This window comes from Saccostrea echinata, unplaced genomic scaffold (assembly GCF_033153115.1).
Source record: "Saccostrea echinata isolate AGI-Se365-2 ecotype Australia unplaced genomic scaffold, CSIRO_AGI_Sech_v1 ptg000025l, whole genome shotgun sequence".
In the NCBI taxonomy this organism is placed as follows: Eukaryota; Metazoa; Mollusca; class Bivalvia; order Ostreida; family Ostreidae; genus Saccostrea; species Saccostrea echinata.
This window is the reverse complement of record NW_026889774.1, coordinates 25,021,347-25,042,858: the sequence shown is the minus strand read 5'-3', so window position 1 is coordinate 25,042,858 and position 21,512 is coordinate 25,021,347. Positions and strand designations below refer to the sequence as shown.

At 32.2% G+C, this 21,512-nt stretch overlaps 3 protein-coding genes across 5 annotated transcripts in view; 2 read left to right on the top strand and 1 right to left on the bottom strand.

Moving 5' to 3' along the window:
• The window catches only part of LOC133192256 (A disintegrin and metalloproteinase with thrombospondin motifs adt-2-like), a 435,058-nt gene that overhangs the window by 262,152 nt on the left and 151,394 nt on the right, over positions 1-21,512 (bottom strand). The window lies entirely within an intron of this gene.
• The window catches only part of LOC133192258 (tubulin-specific chaperone cofactor E-like protein), a 479,266-nt gene that overhangs the window by 358,551 nt on the left and 99,203 nt on the right, over positions 1-21,512 (top strand). The gene's annotated exons all lie outside the window — the stretch shown is intronic.
• Positions 15,924-17,424, top strand: LOC133192770 (QRFP-like peptide receptor). Its single transcript, XM_061328779.1, has one exon. The coding sequence runs from the start codon at positions 16,147-16,149 to the stop codon at positions 17,326-17,328; it is 1,182 nt and encodes a 393-aa protein (XP_061184763.1). The 5' UTR covers positions 15,924-16,146; the 3' UTR covers positions 17,329-17,424.

Genomic DNA, 21,512 nt, shown 5'->3' with positions numbered 1-21,512 from the left:
GGAAACCAAGCTTTCCTGCTTTATTATTATTATTATTATTATTATTATTATTATTATTTAGAATTTTTATTCATACATGTATCTGAATTCATTCATGTTAATCGTCATATTCAACTTTTCGCAAATTGTATTACAGTGACCTTGTTAGCAAACACAATGTACGAGTCGTTAAGTCGAAACAAATTCTTAGACCATTATTTTCACACTGAATTGTTAACGGATTTTTTTCTGTTTGCCCAATCATGACAAGAAGCACACGGCGGGTGTGACCGGTCGACAAGGGATTTTTACTCCTTCATGACACCTGATCCCAGAGGTCTGTGTTTGCTCTACTCCCAGTTTGTATATTGTTCCAATGGACTCTTTAGCTCGATTATTGTTCATTACCTTCATATTTCTTCCACGCACTTTAACCTTATATAGGAATTGTCCAGGTCGCTGAAATGCTTTCTACTTAACAACAATTAACAACTATTACTTAAATCTTTTAATTTTGCAATTTTCAGAGTCACTGTAACTTTGGCAGAGAAGGAAAAAAAAGACATTTCTATGAAAGAAAGCACGGATCGTACCACTTTAATTAACAGTTTCGAGTGCGAGTGTCGATGCAGTAGCTAACAAATAAAAGAAATAGCGGAGGTTTATTTGCGCATAAATCTACCGTAATTGATTCTTATTAAACTCCCACGAATGAAATGAAAAAAAAAAAAAAAAAGATAGAGCAAATCTCAAAGAGAATCGAATAGTTGGCTCCCCCACTGTTTATTATCTCATTGATTTCTTCAAGAGTTTGATATACTGCTTCTTTGTACTGTTTAAATTTTAGAAGTAAGTCAATAACTTGAGTTTATTATGATTGCACAAATTTTTGAATTACTTTTAATCTATCTGGCAATCGTGATATATAAACAAAACAATCATGTCTAATTAAAAATATCGATTTGTTTTACTTTCTTCTAATTACTTGCCATTTCAGTTTCAAATAATTCTTTTTGATTTCAAAAATATGTCTGCAAATACCACAACAAAGATGTTTCATTTTGAGAGGTTTTAATAAAATAATTCAAACATATATTTTACTTCACTGTGAAAAGAAAAAATAACGCTGTGGAATTCCATTTTCTTTCACCTATATTATTCCTCATATCGATCTGCATAAGAAAACATCTGAATCACGACCCTGAACAAAAGATGGAGATAGGTGGAGGCGATGCACAGTAAAACAAAATAATTGAAACATTTATAGGCACTAAGCTTATTTCTGGAAGTAGATCACTAATTAAGATACCGGGCTATAGCAATAGAACTGAAGTAAAGGTGAGTTACAAAACAAATCCTACACAAAAAATGCAAGTTTTATCAATGCCCGATTTAGAGTTGATTTTTAAGTCGACTGACCCTAAATTTTTTAGCCCATTCAACCATAAAGAAGTTATAGGTCAAGTAATATAAATCTCTAGTGGTCTGGATCTATAGCTTTCCATGGAAACTAAAAGCTTCACATGAACCAATTCCTCATCCGGGAAAAAAATGGTCAAATCGCAGCTTCTGGAGTATGATTAACAGTATGCATTCCGAGACAAATCATGCATTAAGTTCAGTGTCCGTGGTAATCATTTTAGCCTTATCCTGATCTAATAATTCTCGTCCGTGAAATAAATTTTGTGGCTCGCGACCAATTCCTTGGAAGGCCTTTAAAACTTATATATACAATAATAGTGTAAGATTAATTTTAAAAAATCTCCAAGTGAGCACGTAGATATATAAATTCTCAGTAAATATTGACATTTTTCTAATACAAAATATGAAAACATTAAAAAAAAAAAAAACCCGAGCAAATTACGTAAAATGAAAAATTTAATAAATCAAAAAGTATAGTGAATTATTTCTTTTATTATTTTTCATTTTTAATCCATTTGAATTTCGATCATTTCTTACATAGTAATCAGAAAAAAACCCACTTGAAATCTACATGTAAGAGGCATCGGAGATTTGTTACTGTTTCTGTTAAATGTATAAATGTTGTCATGGAAATTAATCATGTACATTTTTGCCTATTGTACATGCTTAACACTTTTGAAAAAATACATTGTCAGAATAAATTGGTTTGCATTTAAAAAAAAAGAGGGGGTATCGGAAGGCGGAGCATCCCCTCGCAAAAAATCACATCTATCCCAATATAAATTATTACTCCATGCAGACTAAACAAAACAATAGTGCTTGAACACTGTTAGTAAACCCATCTCATTCCCTCTCACATTGGTCTATCTTGGTCTTTGAAGAATATATAATGTACAAAGATAAGGTATTTTTGTCTTATTTTTATTTATCTATTATTTACAAGTCTACCTGGCCAAAGAGACTTTTAAATAATAGATAAATGAAATGAGACAACAATACCTTTTTGTCGTAAATTAAATGTTCTTCAAAGAGCAAGAAAGGCCAATGTGAGAGGGAATGAGATGGGTTTACTGAAAGTTCTCAAGAACTACTGTAGTATTGTTTTGTTTAGCCCGCATGGGGATAGTGACAAATGGGAGCAAGTACAGGCAAGTAAATGATTCGTTACTGAGCAGTAAATTAATTATTTTGCTAATGCCTTATCATCCTGTTTTTCTTGATTTTGGGCAACATAGCATCATTGATCAGCTTATTTTGTTTTATTCATATCCAATCAATGTAACCTTTTTTTTGTTACATTATACTCAGGTGACCGTTAAGGCCCTGAGTATATTGGGCCTCATGTTAAAGATAGCACTAATTTTAATGGTTTTAGCCCCACCATTAAGACCCCAAAGGGGGGATCAGGACTATGGATTTCACGGTTTTTGTACCCATTTGCCCATTGATTCTACGTGTCAAAATTGTTTGAAATTGGTACAGTGGTTCAAGAGAAGAAGTGGAAAATGTTCAAAAGTTTACGACGGACAAACACCGACAAACGACGGACGAAAACAGATAGCAATAGGATACCCGAGTACTCAGGTGACCTAGAAACCATAAATCCTACATCTATATAGGGAGATGTTCTAAAAAAGGGGGTTGACTAAATTAGAAATTTTGCCTTTTAAAGAATCTTGCCTTCTAAACACTTCTCCTGACCTTTAAAACGTACCGAAATTTAAAAAAAATATTTACTTATTTACATGTCGTCAATCAGGTGCAGGACGGATATTTTTGTTTCTATAGGAGTTCCGTGGTCAAGAGAATGTCGGGATAACGATAATATACCTTAATTTTAGGCACAATTTCTTTAAAAGGTGTTTTTTTGTAAAACTTTTTCTGCTGATCTACACACTGAATGCATTAATATCCATATTTTTAGCACTTTTCCGTAATTGTTAATCACTGCAAAAACCTAGTCTCTCAAGGTGAAAAAAGGACTTTCATTGGCTAATATGATGGTCAATCCAATGCTGTGGAATAAAATATTTACAAAGTAAATGTCTTCTACTAGAAAACAAGTACATGTACTTTGTAAATGTCGTGTTTTCCTGAAATAAAACAGTATAGAATAGATATTGGATTGATGCAAAAGGACAATTAATCTACAGAGAAATTAAAGCTCTTAAATAATTTTTTTGTACTTTGTTCTTAGATAATATTTATTACTTAAACTTTTGCTCGCACATTTCAATAAGACAGCATTATTCTACACCTTTTTATTCTCTCTCTCTCTCTCTCTCTCTCTCTCTCTTGAAGGGGGAAATGGGCTATTTTCATTCATCAGTATCAGATATATTTCATCTTCTGTATCAGATAAATCATCGATCGATCATCATTGATAAATCATTTACGTTAAATTAAAAAATCATCTGTGTTTCAGATATATCCGTTCATTTCAAATTTATCGGCTGTCATTATTTTCAGGAATAAATTCACTTTTACAGACTAAAACATTATGAAGACAAATGAGAAAAATGAAAGATTCGTTCTCTTTCTATGATTCTCACGTGTTGAAATAATACAACGATAATATTATCAGAATTATTGTTTGATTGAGAGAGAAAAAAAAGAAAAAACGTTTTTGAATTCAAGAAGTGTTGTTCGGTGGCCTTTGATTGTCATTCACATCAGCACAACCCAAAAAACTTAAAGAAAGACAGATATAACATTTTATAAAAGTCAGAATTGTGATTTTAAAATTTTGATATGTCACTGCCTTTCATCATTTTTGTGACAATGTCATAGCTCTTGGTCAATGTCCTGGTTATGCCCTTGTAATAGAAGATTCGGGGGTATATAGTTTTTGCTCTGTTCCGTCCCTCTGTCTGTTTGTCCGTAAAAACTTTAACCTTTAAAGGCCATAGCTTTCGATTGATAAGGGCTAGGGCTTTCATATTTCACATGAGTTATTCCTTTTGACTAGACCTTTCCTTGGGTACCATCACTTTAACCCTGGTCATAACTTGTGAACGGATGGTGTAAAGACTTCCAATTGTCAATTGTATATTCCTTGTGACAAGACCTTTCATTGGATTTAAATATTTTTACTTTGACCTTAAAGATTGATCTACTTTCGAAAAACTTACCCTGGACATAACTTTTGTTGGTTTGATGCTAGGGCTTTCACATTTCACAAGTGTTTTCCTTGTGACGAGAACTTTCTTTGGTTACCAACAACTTTGATGGAGTTTTGATGGAGTTTTACCTACTTTTGAAAAACTTAAACCTTGATCAGTAATTTCTAAATGCTTACTGCAAGGGCTTTCATATTTCACGGGTATATTCCTTGTGACAAGACATTTCTTTTGTTACCAACATTTTTTATCTCCTTGACCTTTAAGTTTGATTTGCATTTGAGAAACTTTAACCTTCGCCATTATTTGTCATACGGGACCATCAGTGTTTAACAAACACGACTTGTTTATCTTGGTTTTAACCGAACTCCATTGTCTGTATCTAATTATTTTTTTTAGCTCACTTGAGCCAAAAGCTAATATGGATTGTGCAAATCCAAGTTTGTTCAAATCATGTTCCGCAGGGCTAGGGCTGGGCCACAATAGGGGATTAAAGTTTTACTTTAGGTGGTTGTAGTTATATATGTTTGTGCGTCTGTTACCTAAAAGATAACAATGAAGTAAAATGCCTATTCGTATGAAATAAGACGGTTGAAACAGACGTGCACCATTACAACCTTTCATATCTTTAATTTTTCTTTATCATTACGACCGTAAAAATATCTAAAACACCATGTATCTAATCTTTAGGATTTGCACGCCAGCAAGTTTTTTTAAAATAAAGTTAAACATGTTTCAAATCCATTATCTACAAATCGTCTCTGTTCATTTTTTAAGTGTTGATTAATAGCAACAAGACTTTTTTTATGCAATGAAAATGGACTACCGGAAATGTGTTTTCTATACATTCACTGTGGTAACTTTTACTGGCTAGAGGGAAATCTGAACGATGTACATTAATTGAGTTGTTATGTAAACACTTCAGTGCAGTCTTGGAAGTCATTCAAATGCATCTGGTTCAAATGGTAAATTTACTTTTCTCAAGGTCGAGATGACCGTGAAGCTAAAATATTCTAAAAGTATTTTCATTTAAATTTTGCTTGTTTTATATATTCCCAATCAACTAACGTGAAAAGCAGATTTTGCTTTTAACCAATTTAATATATTTAGGCTGGCTATATATCTTAATATACATGTATGGAGGACGGACAAATGGAACTTTATTGCTAACAATTGGTGCCTCATTATGGTTGCTCGGAAATAAGCATGCACTGAAATTTTAGTTATTACATGTACTAAACAAATTCAAACACTTACGATTTTGATCCGAAACAGCGCGAAATTAATCATTAACCAAATAATTTTAATCTAAACGAAATCATGAAAGTTATCATCAAAATAAAACTTTTTTTACTAAGCAGATAAAATTTTCCTTGCGTAAAAGTGTTAATTTTGTGATTCGTAATACAATAAGTCTTTGAAGAGGTTTGTGAAATTTTGCATTTTTGAAAACTTGACATAATTCTATTGAAAAATATTTAGTACAGTGTTTTTAATTCAATAGGTGGTAAAATTCAAACTCAAGGAAACTTAAAAAAAACAAGATGTGTTTGTGAAACACTGATTCCTCCGTATGGCAACTTATAGCGAAGGTTAAACTTTCTCAAACGCAAATCAAATATGTTGGTACCCAAAGTAATGTCTTGTCTCGAAGAATATACCTGTGAAATATGAAAGCCCTAACAGCAACCATTGAAAAGATATGGAAAAGATTAAAGTTTTCAAAAGTAGGTCATGGTCAAAAGGTCAAAGTTGTTGGTATCCAAAGAAAGGTCTTGTCACAAGGATTACATATGTGAAGTGTGAAAGACCTAGCACCAACTGTATAAAAGTAATGGCCAAGATTAAAGTTTTTCTAAAGTAGGTCAACCTCCAAGGTCAAGGTCAAAGTTGTTGGTATCCAAAGTAAGGTCTTGTCACAAGGATTACATATGTGAAGTGTGAGAGACCTGGCACCAACTGTTCAAAAGGAATGGCCAAGGTTAAAGTTTTTTAAAAGTAGGTCAACCTCCAAGGTCAAAAGGTCAAAGCTTTTGTATCCAAAGTAAGGTCTTGTCACAAGGATTACATATGTGAAGTATGAAAGCCTTAGCACCAACTGTTCAAAAGTTATGCCAAGGTTAGAGTTTTCCAAAAGAAGGTCAAACTCCAAGGTCAAGGTGTCAAAGTTCTTTGTATCCAAGAAAAAGTCTTGTCATAAGGATTACATTAATTTTGTGAAGTATGAAAGTGCTAGCACAAACTGTTCAAAAGTTATGGCCAAGGTTAATGTTGGGTTTTTTGCAAAACTGGGTCAAACTACAAGATCAAGTTCAAATATGATGGTAGTCAAAGAAAAGTATTGTCAACCGACAGACAGACAGACGGAAAGGGCAAAAACTTTATGCCCCCGAATCCGAATCTTCGATTACCTGTTGCAACTAGATATTCCAATATATATATATATATATATATATATATATATATATATATATATATATATATATATATATATATATATATATATATAAATACTTCTTTCTTTGCACTGAATTCTTTATGCCTCCTTGAAGCCAGTCACGTTCTATCAAACATTACAATTATTTCAAAAACACAATTTATTAATGTAGCTGTATTTTCTCCCATCATAAGTGTCTTATGTCTCCCTCGAGCCGTTAACTTGTAAATTACAAATATAAGAAATTTACATCAATTGATCCCTAAATACCCATTTTTCCGCACTCGAGAAATTGACAGTAAATTCGGTAGAATTATGAATAAATCAACGACTAGAGGTCTCGTTGAGCATTTCAACCCTAATTTGGAAAATGCATTTGACTTCACTTTCTTTTATCCCCGCTTATGGTTAATGCTAGTAAATACTAGAAAATCCTGACAATTTCTTCACAGTTATAAAATAAAATTGAGGTCAAATAGACTTACATGTACTTCTTGAACGGTACGCGTCTGATTAACGTCCTGGGGAAAAATTTGTATGAATATAGCAGACTGAAAGAAAATCATAACAACATACTTACTTACCCTTTAAATAATTTGATTTTATAAAGCGTTTTAAAATATTTCTTGTGTATTCGGTGAAATACATAGTGAATAAATATTAAAGATATAACTTTCTTTGAAAAAATGATTGAATAGAGAAAATGTATAACTTGTAAGCATATTTATCAGAATCTGTGAATCTTAGTTGGATTTTTAAAAATGACTCCACATTACTCCTTAATTATATATCTACATGTATCCCCTTAACCTTGACCGTGAGCGTAGTCATCGCTGCTAATATTATTAATATTGCTAATAACTGAACTGTACGGAAGCCCAATAGTGCAAACCAAAAAAATAAGAAACCAAAAAACGAAATTATTATATAAAGAAAACGAAATTATTAAATAAAAAACGAAATTATTAAATAAAAAACTTGTCATCACTGGCCAATTCATCAGACTGGTCAAATTAAGTTCACATTAATCATGTTAATGTAAGATAAAAACATAGATCTAAGCATATTGGATAACCAAAGGTAAAATTCTCCCCTATTCATCTATTATGATTGTCTACTCCAACTGGTTATATGTTATCGATATGGGAATAGCTGAGGGTAAATGCAAATATCACACTTGTTTTAATGTCGAAACAAAATCAGGTCATAGAACACGTGTGCTTTATGGAATGATTCATGGGTTCAGGCCCTTACCATGCACATCTATAAATTCCGTATTTTAGTTTCAGTTTTTTATTTAATAATTTCGTTTTCTTTATTTAATAATTTCGTTTTCTTAATTTAATAATTTCGTTTTCTTTATTTAATAATTTCGTTTGCTTTTTATTCAATAATTTCGTTTTCTTTATTTAATAATTTCGTTTTTCTTTATTTAATAATTTCGTTTTCTTTATTTAATAAATTCGTTTTTGTTTATTTATTTTTGGTTTGCACTATTGGGCTTCCATAGAACTGAACTAATATTGTTTTTTAATAAGCAGTTAAATGTAGTAATCCGAGATACCGGATTCTAGTTGAAAGGCAAATCATATAGAGCGTCTGATGCCATGGCGCCAGACAATTAGAGTTCCTAGACTAATCTCAGAGTTATAAATTTCAAAATTCTTATTCTAAAATGTATTCAGATAGTAAAAAATGAAAGTCGGAGTGCAAAATGAAAGACGAAATTGACATCATTATTGAACCATTATTATCATTATCATCATTAGAGGTGTGCATCGTAAAAACATACAGTAGTCATTTCTTATTCATTAAGAATCGGTATTGTTTGGGGCCATTTTACTCGGGCATCATTTTTCTTCTTTTTTTTCAGAGCCAGACGGCGGGAATTTACACCGGTCAGTGCTTGTTGACTACCATTATTAAACTATTACATAAAATTTCTGCCTGTAGATAATGATCACTGTACATTAATTCAGAAAATAAAGAACTTGTAAATCCTCCGGACTTGCTGTATAAAACGACGGGAGAGATAACCAAACATGCATTTCAAACCTGTCAGTGGCTGATTTTGCTGTTATTATCTATGATACAGGGCATCAGACTGTTTTTGATACGAAACTGGAACATGACATAAACTTAAAGAAGATTTTAAGTATGAATGACTAACGTTCCCCTTAGCCCTGAATGACATAATCTGCAATTATTTATTATGATTTTTGACATCTATTCCTAATAAGCACTTAAACCTTTACCAAGATTGTAAAATTCATGTCCCCTAAATCCAGCGTTCAGGCCCAACGGTAGGGCTAATTTTGTCATATAATGAGAATACATCACATCCTTGAAATCTTCTTCTTTACTAGCAGACAAACTGTTCGCATTATTATAACTAACACCCTAACATAATTGTAAATTGAATGCCCATAGCCAAGATAGAGCTATATTGGTCATTTTCTTTGAAAATACATTAGACTTTTGAAAATCTTTATAAATTTTCATTGCTCGTGGATCTAACAGCAGATTGTGTGCAATGGTTGTAATGAGAAGCTAACCTTCTTTCACAAAACAAAAAAAAAAAAAAGAAAAAAAAAAAAAAAGAAAGGAAAATAACATTCATGTTCGTTCCTTGAGTCCAGGGATCAGTCTTAAGACTGGGGCTAAGTTTGTCATAAAAGTTCAGACCAGTTCCAGCTAGATCTAAAGTTTTCATAGCTTGAGGAACTCATGATACTTAGGTGACGTTAGGGCCAATGGCTCTTCTGTTCTTTAGAATCAGTAACTTCCAAAATAAAATCAATCAGAAATATTTTGCGCTATATCTTTAACTATATAGACTGAAATATTCCATCAAAAATTTCGAATTCGGACGAATGTTTCAGGACAACTAGCACTTGTGCCCATCTAGATTTAGTGCTCATAAGAAGTGATCTCAGACTAAACAAGACTTAATTAGCTGTTCACCTAGCTGGTTTCTCTGAGCCAGACTGATTCTCTTGTTAGGAATGTGTGACTTTGATGTCCAACATATTTCGCGTCTTCTCGCACGTGTTAACAAGCATTACAAACAAGACCCTATATGTTTCCACAAACCAAGAATTAATATCAATAGCTTTCTAAAAGTAGTAGAACTGGTGTGCATGCAGTAGAATATTAATTAATTTTCTATTATAATTACGGATAGAGAATCTCTGGTTGTACTCTTAGGTATGTACTTCATGTTATTAAAACAATCTTTGTAAATGGTAGCAATTGTCTGAACGATGACATGATTCAATTTTTTATCGAATGAATCAACCTTTTAAGTTTTCTTTCTTGAAAAATATACATGTAATTGTCATTTTTATGCTTATTGAAAAACTTATGCTCATTAAATTGGGATCTGTTGACTAAATTTACAGTTTAACTGTTACATTACAATTCATTTAAAGTTACAATATATCAATACTTCGAAAACAAGGAGGTGAGCAAAAATAAACTAGAAGGCCGTGTCTATTTCGAATATTAAACTTGCGATGAAGTTGTTTTGATCCTATTTTGATAGTATATATATCATAAATAAAAATATGGGACACAAGTTTTAACATTCAGTTATTGATATACATGTATATTGTCCTAATGCTGTATACTTTAATTTCCAGGTCATAAAAAACAACGTGCCTACTTAATAAATAATATTTATTAATATATATATATATATATATATATATATATATATATATATATATATATATATATATATATATATATATATATATATATATATATATATATATATATATATATTATATTGATATTTATTGATTAAACATTAGCATAGGCATGTGACATGCATAAAATATTTTAAGCACTGAGGATTAGGACTAGAAATGACTTTAATACGTCACTATAATCCCAATTATAATATAAACTGTAAGAAGAATTACATGTTAAAAGAATTTAACAAAATACATGTATCATCTAGTATTGAAACAAAAACTGATACACAGAACCATGATTAATTGAAATCATACAAGCCTTTAAAAAAGAACTTCACATTAATTTTTATCCCGATATACGAGGGTTGATCCACATGTTATGTCACAACTGACATAAAAACTTTAATAATCAATTTTAACTTACTAATACTCCTAATCATTTTGATCTTTGCCTTATATTAAGATAAACACAAGGTTAGGTTTTGTCTACGGCCGCACGACAAGAATGTTACCGACGTCGTAATGACGTGACTTTTTGGCACTCATTTTCAGTTCATCCGCATATCTTTTTAACATCTCCCGTGCTTCTTTTTAATAATCTTTACTGCCATTTCCTTAAGGCAGTCTTGTTTTGAGTTGTAGTATAAAATTATTTGAATTTTGTCCAAATGTTATATCTATAGATCCATTCCTTTTTGTATCATCAGGTTCAAGTTGAGTGTCAAAGAGAAAAGTCATAACGACGCGCGGTACATTGGCACGTTCTTGTGCGGCGATAAACGAGACCCAACGTTGTCTTTGTTCTAATATTTTATAAAGTATTGCATGTATCTGAATGAAACTTTAAAAGTGAAAGTAAGTAAAACAAATAGAGATATTAGTATATAGATTTTTGTTGAAAACTTTCGATTATTGAAGATTTTATAGCAGCTGTGACATTACTTTTAAATCAACGCGCTTTTGAATGTGTGGGCAAGTGTGTTAGTGTGTGCCTAACGGAAGTAATTCTACATCGGGCTGGGATTGATGTCATTTGCTGTCTCGCTTAATTAATTTTTTATTTGTCATTTTAACTTAGTTTTTCTTTTGTATTACAAATTTACAATCACAGAAATATTTTACCGATTTCAACAAAAGATAGCTTTTTTGTCCCCCGCTTTCGCAAAATCGAGGGGACATGAAATGTTATTCGTCTGTCAGTCTCTGTCTGTCCGTCTGTCTGTCACAAAAACTTTAACCTTGGTCATAACTTTTGAATGAGAAGAGATAAGGCTTTCACATTTCACATGTACATTACCCATGACAAGACCTTTCCAAATATACTATGATTTTTTTACCCCCGTGACCATGAAGTGTGACCTACTTTTCAATAATTTTAACATTACTTTAAATTGGTCATAACTTTTGAATGAGAAAAGATAGGGCTTTCATATTATACATACGTACATGTATATTACCTGTGACAAGACCTTTCCAAATATACTATGATTTTTTGACCCCGTGACCCTGAAGTTTGACCAACTTTTCAAAATGTATATCTTTGCTTGTAACTTTTGATTGAGAATAGATAGGGCTTTCGTATTTGACATGTGCATTACCTGTGGCAAGGGGTTTTTGAGCATGCTATAATTTTTACCCCTTGATCTTGACCTTTATGTCTGTTTTAATTTTAAAAATTTGAACTTTGGTGATTACTTTTGAATGACATATGATAGGGCGTTTATATTTGACAAGTACATTACCTGTTTCAAAATGTTTCCAAATGCGCAATGATATTTGAACCCGTGATCTTGACTTTCAAGTTCCTAATTTTCAAACATTTCATCAGTGTTGTTAAATTTTGAAGGAGCGAAGATAGGGCATTCATATATATTTAACACGTGCATTACCTTTGACAAGTATTTCCACATGTAATATGATTTTTAACGCCATGACCTTGAAGTTTTACTTGATTTTCAAAAATTTTAACATTGCTGATAGAAGATATGGCTTTTACATTTGATATGTGCATTACCTGTTTCAAGAGTCAAGACTTTTCCGATTGTATACTCTGATTTTTGATATTTTTTCACATTTGCATTACTTGTGACAAGACTTTTCGGATTGTATTTAATTTATAATATTTTACCTCATAACCTTGATTTTGAAGTTTGATGTAGTTTTGAGAAGCTATAATCTTTGACATAACTGTTATAAATTCAATAATTTATATCTTTTTTGTATAATGCACAGGCAAGGCAGGACACACAAACAAGACAGTTACAATATGTCATAGATAATGGCACCCCATCAACTAAGACACCAAAAGCGGGGGACGGGACCATGCACAATTCTTTAAATTTGCTTGTTAATTTTAAATCTGAAGTTGAAATTTTTACATGACAAATTATGTATGTTAGCTTGCAAAGTAGATATAATAGAGATTTTAAAAAGGTTAAGTTGTAAAATCAATTAAAATAATCTCTTTCTTCCGAATTACGTACTCGAATTAGTCTGACATTACCTAGCAAAATCTGACCAACAAAATTAAAAAAAATTAAAAAAAAAAAAAAAAAAGGAAAAAAGTTTATGGTATTAATTTAAGAATTATCCCTTCTGTTGATGTTAACAAAGAGATGTCATTTCTGACTTTGCTTATCGACTTATTTTCACTGAAAAGCCAGGGATAATGTACAAATTTTGTAACTTATAAACAAATAAAAGCACTTTCCATCAGTTGCAAAAGTGAATAATAGAAGTCGAAAATATCGATAGATTTATGGCACGATTTTGATTTAGCCTTGAGAAATAATAATGGAGATGAGAGGTATATAGGCTATTGTTTATGGCATGTTTAATACAGAATTCACAGATCGTCCTTGCACAATCGCATTCGTAATGTGTTTAGGTAGTTACTTTCAAGGCAAAAAGAATTAAATGCTTAACTAAAACCCAAGTTTAAAGTTAGAAAAACATGTTAAAATTCGGTTACTTTTTATTTTTCAATAATTGTTTTAGAGAAAAATACTTCCCACACAAACATATTATTGTTTCAAAGCCGAAATCCTGATGATTCTGATAATTAAAAATTACATCAAACAATGCGTAATGATATAAGCAGAACATCGACGACGGAAATAATTTGGGTGGTGAATAGAATTCAAAACAGGTTTCATGCGTCGCAAAAAAGGTGGACCTTCAAACGTTTCAACTATTTGTCAATCGTTGGGTACTACATGGTCATTCTTTGTCTATCTTTGTTTAGATGTTCTTTACATGTATATACATGTACGTGTAATGCACGATACGTCGATGTGCGAAATTATTAAAACTTTTCTGACACTTTCATTTTGAGAACAGAAGTTCTTCGTTAGTCATGAAAAAGTCATCTTGAAAAGAAAACTTCATCTATTAGTATTTATCAATCGTACTTTCAAGACTACTACTAGTATTGTTGTACCAATGAAACTGCCTTACATCTACAGTTTAATGATAAATTAAAATCGATGCTGCTAATCTGAAGTCTCATATAATGTACATAAGATATATTATAGATCATTACGTCATCTGAGTCACTCAGGTAGCCTCTGTCTATCAATGACCTCTGTGATGCGTCGTCCGTTAACGTTGAACATATTCATTTTACACATTATAATGCTTTCTTTGGTTGTTAGTAAGGAAATTAATGTTGCAGCTGTTGCAGAATGAATACATGGCCTGCGTAAATTCCAATACTTACAAAGAAAAAAAGACATTTTATTATTTATATTTATGTCTGTATAAATAATCTTATAAAGTAGAATTAAGTACTTTAAATGTTGTATTAATGATATTAACGTCATTGTATGTTCCATTGATGGAAGAGCCACTGCTCAAGAAATCTCTACAGCTTGCTTGCTGAGCGGTATTGATCAATGACCGTGGTTTTCCTAAGGAATAAAGGAGATAATATTTAGTGATGTAAATATTTTCTCTTAAACTACTGTACCAATCAATTGAAAACTAGTGTTGAACTTCTGTTAGTAAAGAATTGATTATAGATTTTAACACCTCTACTCATAGAGAATTTGGGAGTGGGGCCAGAATAGCAAAAAGTATGTTTTTTTTTTCTTTAAAAAAAATAAAAACTTTTTATAATTAATAGAGAAAGTAAATATTTTGTTTAGTTTTTTCCCCATTTATTTATTTTTATTTTCTCAGATGTTTGTATTTTCAACGCAAGTATATCTATTGTTGTGTACGTTCAAGAGCACATATGATATATCTTTGGTCTCTCTGGAAAATGCACATTCGCACCTGAAACAGATACATGTACAGATAAATACATGTACCAAAGATAATAAATTGAATTACCAATATACGAAAAAACCCTGCGAGAAATTGACCCAAATCATGCGACAGTATTCAAAAATAATAGGTAATCTAATTACTTCAATTTACAGTCTGAAAAAATAATACCGGTAGGTAATCTAATTTTTACCAGTAACCTTTATAAGAGTTCTTGTAACCTTTAAGCTAAGAATAACATTTTCAGGTAACTTTTTTATTGTCATGTATTTCTTTGCTTTTATTCCACATGGTCCAGAATCTCCGTTCATGATTTAACTGGGTTTTTTTTGGTTTAAAAACACACACATACAAACACACACACATGGAGAACCTACCACTTCCTTATTCCTCAGAATTCTAAAATTCTGATTGCCAGAAATTTTTGGGTTAATTTTTTTGGTCAAAAGCTTTTATCTATCGATGATTTCATGTTTGAAGTGTTAACATTTTCACATTTTCAAAAAGTCTTAAAATGTCGAAGATATGGGTTCATCACATCCTAATCAGTGATTGCATGTTATTATATTTGTTTTTAATCAAAAAGATTATCGTGAAAGGTTAAGGCGAGTATGAAAATTAATTTTGATGAATCAGAGCTGACTACATACCGTATTAAATAACCAAGGTCAATGAAGGTAGACGGATTGTCTCATTGAGTCTGTGTGCATTTATAAACTAGCCGTCTATGACAAGAGATATCACTGTGATTCGATAGAGTTCATCAAAGGTAATAATTGGAGATTTCTCTGCATTTGCTTGATGACCGAAAAATAACTCCGGTATTTCCAAAAATACGGTTTTTACATCTGTTTAAGATATTACTGAGGATTTTGTGATAAATTTCACGCTGGGAAGTTAATTCATTGATGATAGTTTTCTTTGATGCCGACCAATAAAAAATTTGAACATTTTTTTCTAACATGTTTACTGTTTTCTTCCCAACACAGATTACCAACACTCAGGTAAAGTAAGGATGGAATCAAAGTCGACAAAAAATAACTTTCCGGCGGTGATACCAAACCTTTGGACCAAATTAAACACCTAGAAATCCGACAGAGAACGCCTTTTCCACACACTTAATAAGCAGATAGACTTTGCTGTGAAATATCGATACTGAGAAGCGCATTGGATTTCGCTGTCTTTACTTACATGGCTTTTTGCAGTCAATGACAAGTAAGCAAGAATGGGCTCCGTTCATATTGTGAATGAGACAAACTACAGAAACGTCTTATCGCATCTAAGTATGGAATACCATCTCGAAGACTCTTTTCACAATCTATCGGACCCCCTGTATCATTACGACTTTGATTTGGGAAAATTTGTGGAAGATATGCGTGAAGAACTTAAAGGATACAAGGAACCCTTGACAATTGCACTAATATTTCTGTACAGTGTTGTGTTCTTATTTGGGCTTTTTGGAAACATTTTTGTTATAATCACCGTTCTTCACTACAAACATATGCGCACACTAACTAACGTTTTCTTGGTGAATCTCACCATAAGTGATTTACTTGTTGTTCTGTTTTGCATTCCTATCACATTAGGGACCTCCGTTTACAGGGACTATGTGTATGGCATTGGAATGTGTAAACTGACGTCATTTTTACAAGGAAGTGCAATCTGTGTCAGCTCTTTAAGCCTTCTCACCATTAGCATCAACCGATTTATCGCCATCCACACACCGCTGCGCGCCAAAATTACATTCTCAAAACGGCGCGTTTATTTTATAATCGTGGTTATTTGGTGCATATCCTTTGCAGTGTTTGTGCCTTTGTTAGTGGTGAACAACATTCGGAATATAGGAATTCCACCTTTTTATAATAAACGAATCTGTAATGAACATTGGAATCCTCCGAATGGGAAACAATTGTATAACATTGTAGTGTTCGTATCCATTTTTTTAATTCCACTGTTAGCCATGATATTAACGTACACCAAAATCAGTTTAGTTCTGTGGAGGAACCAAGACAAGGCAATTACACAGACAAAGAGAGTAATTCTGCAGAGACGCCGAACCGTCAAATTGTTGATATGTGTTGTTGTCATTTTCTGCGTTTGCTGGTTACCGTACAACGTCATCAATATTTGGTTAGAATTCAATATCACCACAAAAAGTGTGGTGATTTCAGAAAAGGTGTACCCGTTACTGCAGTTACTGGCCATTTCTAATTCCGCCATTAATCCAATTTGTTACTGTCTTATGAGCAGTGGTTTTCAGAAAGCCTTTTTAAGACTGTGTTGTAAGAGAAGACTTAACTCCAAACCGGATGTTATATTAATGGTGAAATTCAAGGACGGAAGTTCCGAGAGTCAAGAAACCGAGCTCGGAACCCGGGTAACAAGACAGTCATTACACGTTTGTTAGAGTAGTGGTATACTTGTACGTTGTAAGACTCACGATGACTTTCTGTACTCAAATGAAATAAAATAAATAAAATAAAATACACAATCCAGCTGCATATCTGTAACGTAATGAATTCTTTTAAAAAATATATAGGTATAGCTGTATAATAATATATGATTTTTAATGGAATCCTTTCATTTCCTTCTTTGGAATTTTGTTTAATCTGTTTCGAGACTTTATATTGTTTCTAATCCAACTCACAAAATTCGATCGATATATTACATGTATCATTTCCAAAATGAATAAATTATAAAGAAAATAAATCAATAAAAATTTATTTAAAAAAACACACAGCAGCCGGATAAATACATGTACATTTGTACCAAATCGCAAAAAATTCAAACCACCGAAATTACCCTCTATACGCGAATTTTTGTACATGTACTTATTGGCACATGGAAATGAGAAATGATTAATGATGCAAGATTTCAAATGCATACACTTAGTCTATTAAAAGCTTTGATCTCATATCTTGGCTCTTAACACTATACTAAGTGGGTGATCTAATCATTTAAGAATCCTTCTTAAACCTGCTTTCATTTACAGTGCAATAATTGTAATTAAACCTAGCATCAGACACCTTTGCAAAATTAGCCTTGAGGTTGGGATAATTGTAGCGGATTTTGAGTACTTTCATTTTGCAATAGGATTAGAGAAGCTTACCAAACTATTAAGTAATTTGAAGCCAGCGGTACTTAAATGAGAAAATATGGAACGAAAATTTGTGTTATTTATTTATTTTTGCATATTTGTATTTATGATTAAAAGTTATATTTCCTTCGAAATAATTTTTTATTGTACAATGTATATACATGTATATATGTATTATAAAGATTGTGTAAATAATCAATTTAAAATGATTTGTTGCTACATTTAATTCTTGAAATTCTAAGTAAATCCCCAAAATACTTCACTTGGTTTACTGAACATTTTCTTAGCTCAGTAACAATTTAAAGAACAATGTTGAATTACATGTCAATAACATAAACGTATTGTAGCTAAATTTAAAGAAATTGAGTTTAACAGGGTCAAAAAACATAGTCCAGCCAGTTTTCCAAGTGTTTGTAGGTTGGTTGAACATAAGAAATTTGATAAAATATTTAGGAAAACTTTTTTTCGAGTACATCCTTATATAGCTCTACCAAATGCGATTACTTGTGTATTGTGCGTGAGCGATTCTTAGCCAGAGGGGCGCCAAGTAGGATGTTGATGTGATAATTAAAAGAAGATTACCTTAAACCATTTGTGGACACAAATAAGTTCTGACCGAAAACAGCTCTTAAATCTATAATTGACCAGAAGTTATGTAAAGTAATCGCTATTAGACTTGATACTTCGTACGTACAGGTATGAGCATGATTATTGCACTAACTATAGCTTTTCTGTATGGATCTCCTTTAAAAAATTGCTCCTGAAATTCCAAATCGACTTCGACAATTTTAGTGGCACCAGGACAGATTGCTTTTTCGTTCAATGCCGTTGTGACGTGGTTATCCTAAGAAAAAGCAAAAAAAAAAAAAAAAATAATATTTTAATAATAATAATATTCCTCAAATACCCCTTGAAAACTTAATCTCACAGCGATTAGATTAAACTTGATAAATAAAATATGTACATGTATATTTCAAAATAACTAAAAACGTTTTTAATTTTCCCTTTCTCTAGTTTCTCTTACCAAATCAGTTGAATCTAATTCAAATTTTCGTTATGCATTCTAATACACCTGACAATGTTGTGAAAACCAAAGAAGGACACAAAAGAAGGGCAGAGGCCACACAAAATGCAATATTGTTATAAAGGTGTAGAGGTTTTATGTTTTGAGACTTCCTCCGATAGACTGGCTATATAGTAACTCTCCACCCCACCCCATCCCCTTCGGAAGACTGACTATATAGTAACTCTCCACCCCACCCCATCCCCCTCGGAAGACTGGCTATATAGTAACTCTCCACCCCACCCCATCCCCTTCGGAAGACTGACTATATAGTGACTCTCCACCCCACCCCATCCCCTCCGGAAGCCTGGCTATATAGTAACTCTCCACCCCACCCCATCCCCTTCGGAAGACTGACTATATAGTGAGCATTCTTTCAGGGAAGTCTCATTACATAACCATGAGACTCACTTTAGATATTCTCCCCTATATATTGATGTACATTAACAACTCTACACTTTCAACGAATCTTAATTACCTTGCTTTTTACAGTCTTCGATTGAAATTAATTTACCGGTTTTGGAATCGTAGTCGACGGTTTCGAAATATACTGTTTGTAAGACAGACATACAGAACCTAATTTCATCTAAGTTACGGTAAAATAATGAATAGTGCGCGTCAGCTAGAGGCATGTACGACAGTTGTTAATCCCAGATGGGACCACAAAATCATTTCCCCGATATATATATATTTTTAAATCTCATTAGTTTTTTTTCTTGAATAATGCCATTTTTAATACCAGTAAGCCTGAACTCTGAAACTTTTTACTAAATTGCGATTTGTAAAATGAATTTTTTCAGATTTTTTCAGTATGAACATTTTACAGTGTACGCCAAAGAAAATTCATTTTCCCAAAATTATTCGATTAACCAGTAACCACATCTACATAAAGCAATGAAATTTTGTTATGATAGCAATATTAGTAAGAATAATCCCTTGGGATTTTAAAAAATAATTATTTCAGGGTTGATTTCATCACCCTTGTCTACATCAGTGCACCATCACTATCAGGATAACTGGTCATGAAAAAAGTAATTAATAGCTTTTTTGACTTAGTTTGATGATCGATGGTTAGGGTGTTGATTTCTTCGTCCTACGGCATAAACATTTTTTAATCTTTTTTAATATTTTAAAAAGGGGGTTGTAAAAATGTAACCAGGAATAACAAAGTGCGAAAAAATAACCCTGCAGGAAGGGCATAATTTTATTGAACCCTTATTTTGAATATTGTATACTGCGTCTTTACCGAGTATGTGTCAAAGCCGCTAAAAAGGCCTTAATTGTTGTGTATTTAATTCCAGTACATGGATGAATGAATGTCCATAACATATAAAAAGAGTAAAACATGAAGATTTTCTAGTACGTTAAAAAAAGAATTTTTTTTGTTTAACTATGACGTGAACTGTGCTTCATGATGACGGCACCTGACCCCCCCCCCTCCCCCTTACCCCCACAACTATACTAACTCACACACATAATTGCCTGTACCAATACGTAAAACACGCTTATAGCGAACACACTTATAACGAATTGACGCTTACAGCGAAGTGTTTTTCATTCCCCATGGCTTTAAAATATATTGTGAACTTAAAGGATATAACGAATTACGTTTATAACAAAGCAAAAATCGTCCGTCCCTGGCACTTAGTTATAAGCGTGTATTTACAAAATTCCAAGTTATTTTAGTTATGAAAACCGTCGTGTTTGTTTTTTATTCTTGCTGGCGACGAAAGGACAATTTTTAAGAATTTCTCAAACATAAACTGTATGCATAAGAAAAAATAAACCAAAATATTTTCATACATTTTACATATACTGTGCAAATTCTAAGATACTTTTTTTCAATTTTATTTTTTCAATAAATATATATATATTTTTATATCTTTATGCGCCAGTTTCTCATTTTATTGATTTATTTAAAAGAAACTGAAACCAATTAGAAGAAAATACGAGAGGCCCATGGGCCACAACGCTCACTTGAGTCACTTTCACTCAACTGTTCTTCATCAGCAGATTTTCTCTATGTATTCCAAAGAAAACCGCCTATTTTTGTGACCCACCCTACCCCAGGGATCATAATTTGAAGAAGAAAAAAATGAATCAACACTACCTAAGAATGTATTATATATATAATCTTGTCTTTGTTGTTCTTCAGAAGAAGACTTTTCCCCATATATTCCGATGTTAAAATTAAGATCATCTATTGTGGCCGCACCCTACCCCTGCGGGGGCCATGATTTGAACAAATTTCAATCTACACTACTTGAGGATGTTTCCCTATTCATGCCTTTGCTGTTCTTGAGTAGAAGATTTTGAAGGTATTTTTCTATATATACCTCTTAAAATTTTGATCTCCCATTGTGGCCCCACTCTACCCCCAAGGGGTATTGATTTGAAAAAAAAATGATTCCACACTACTTGGGAATGCTTA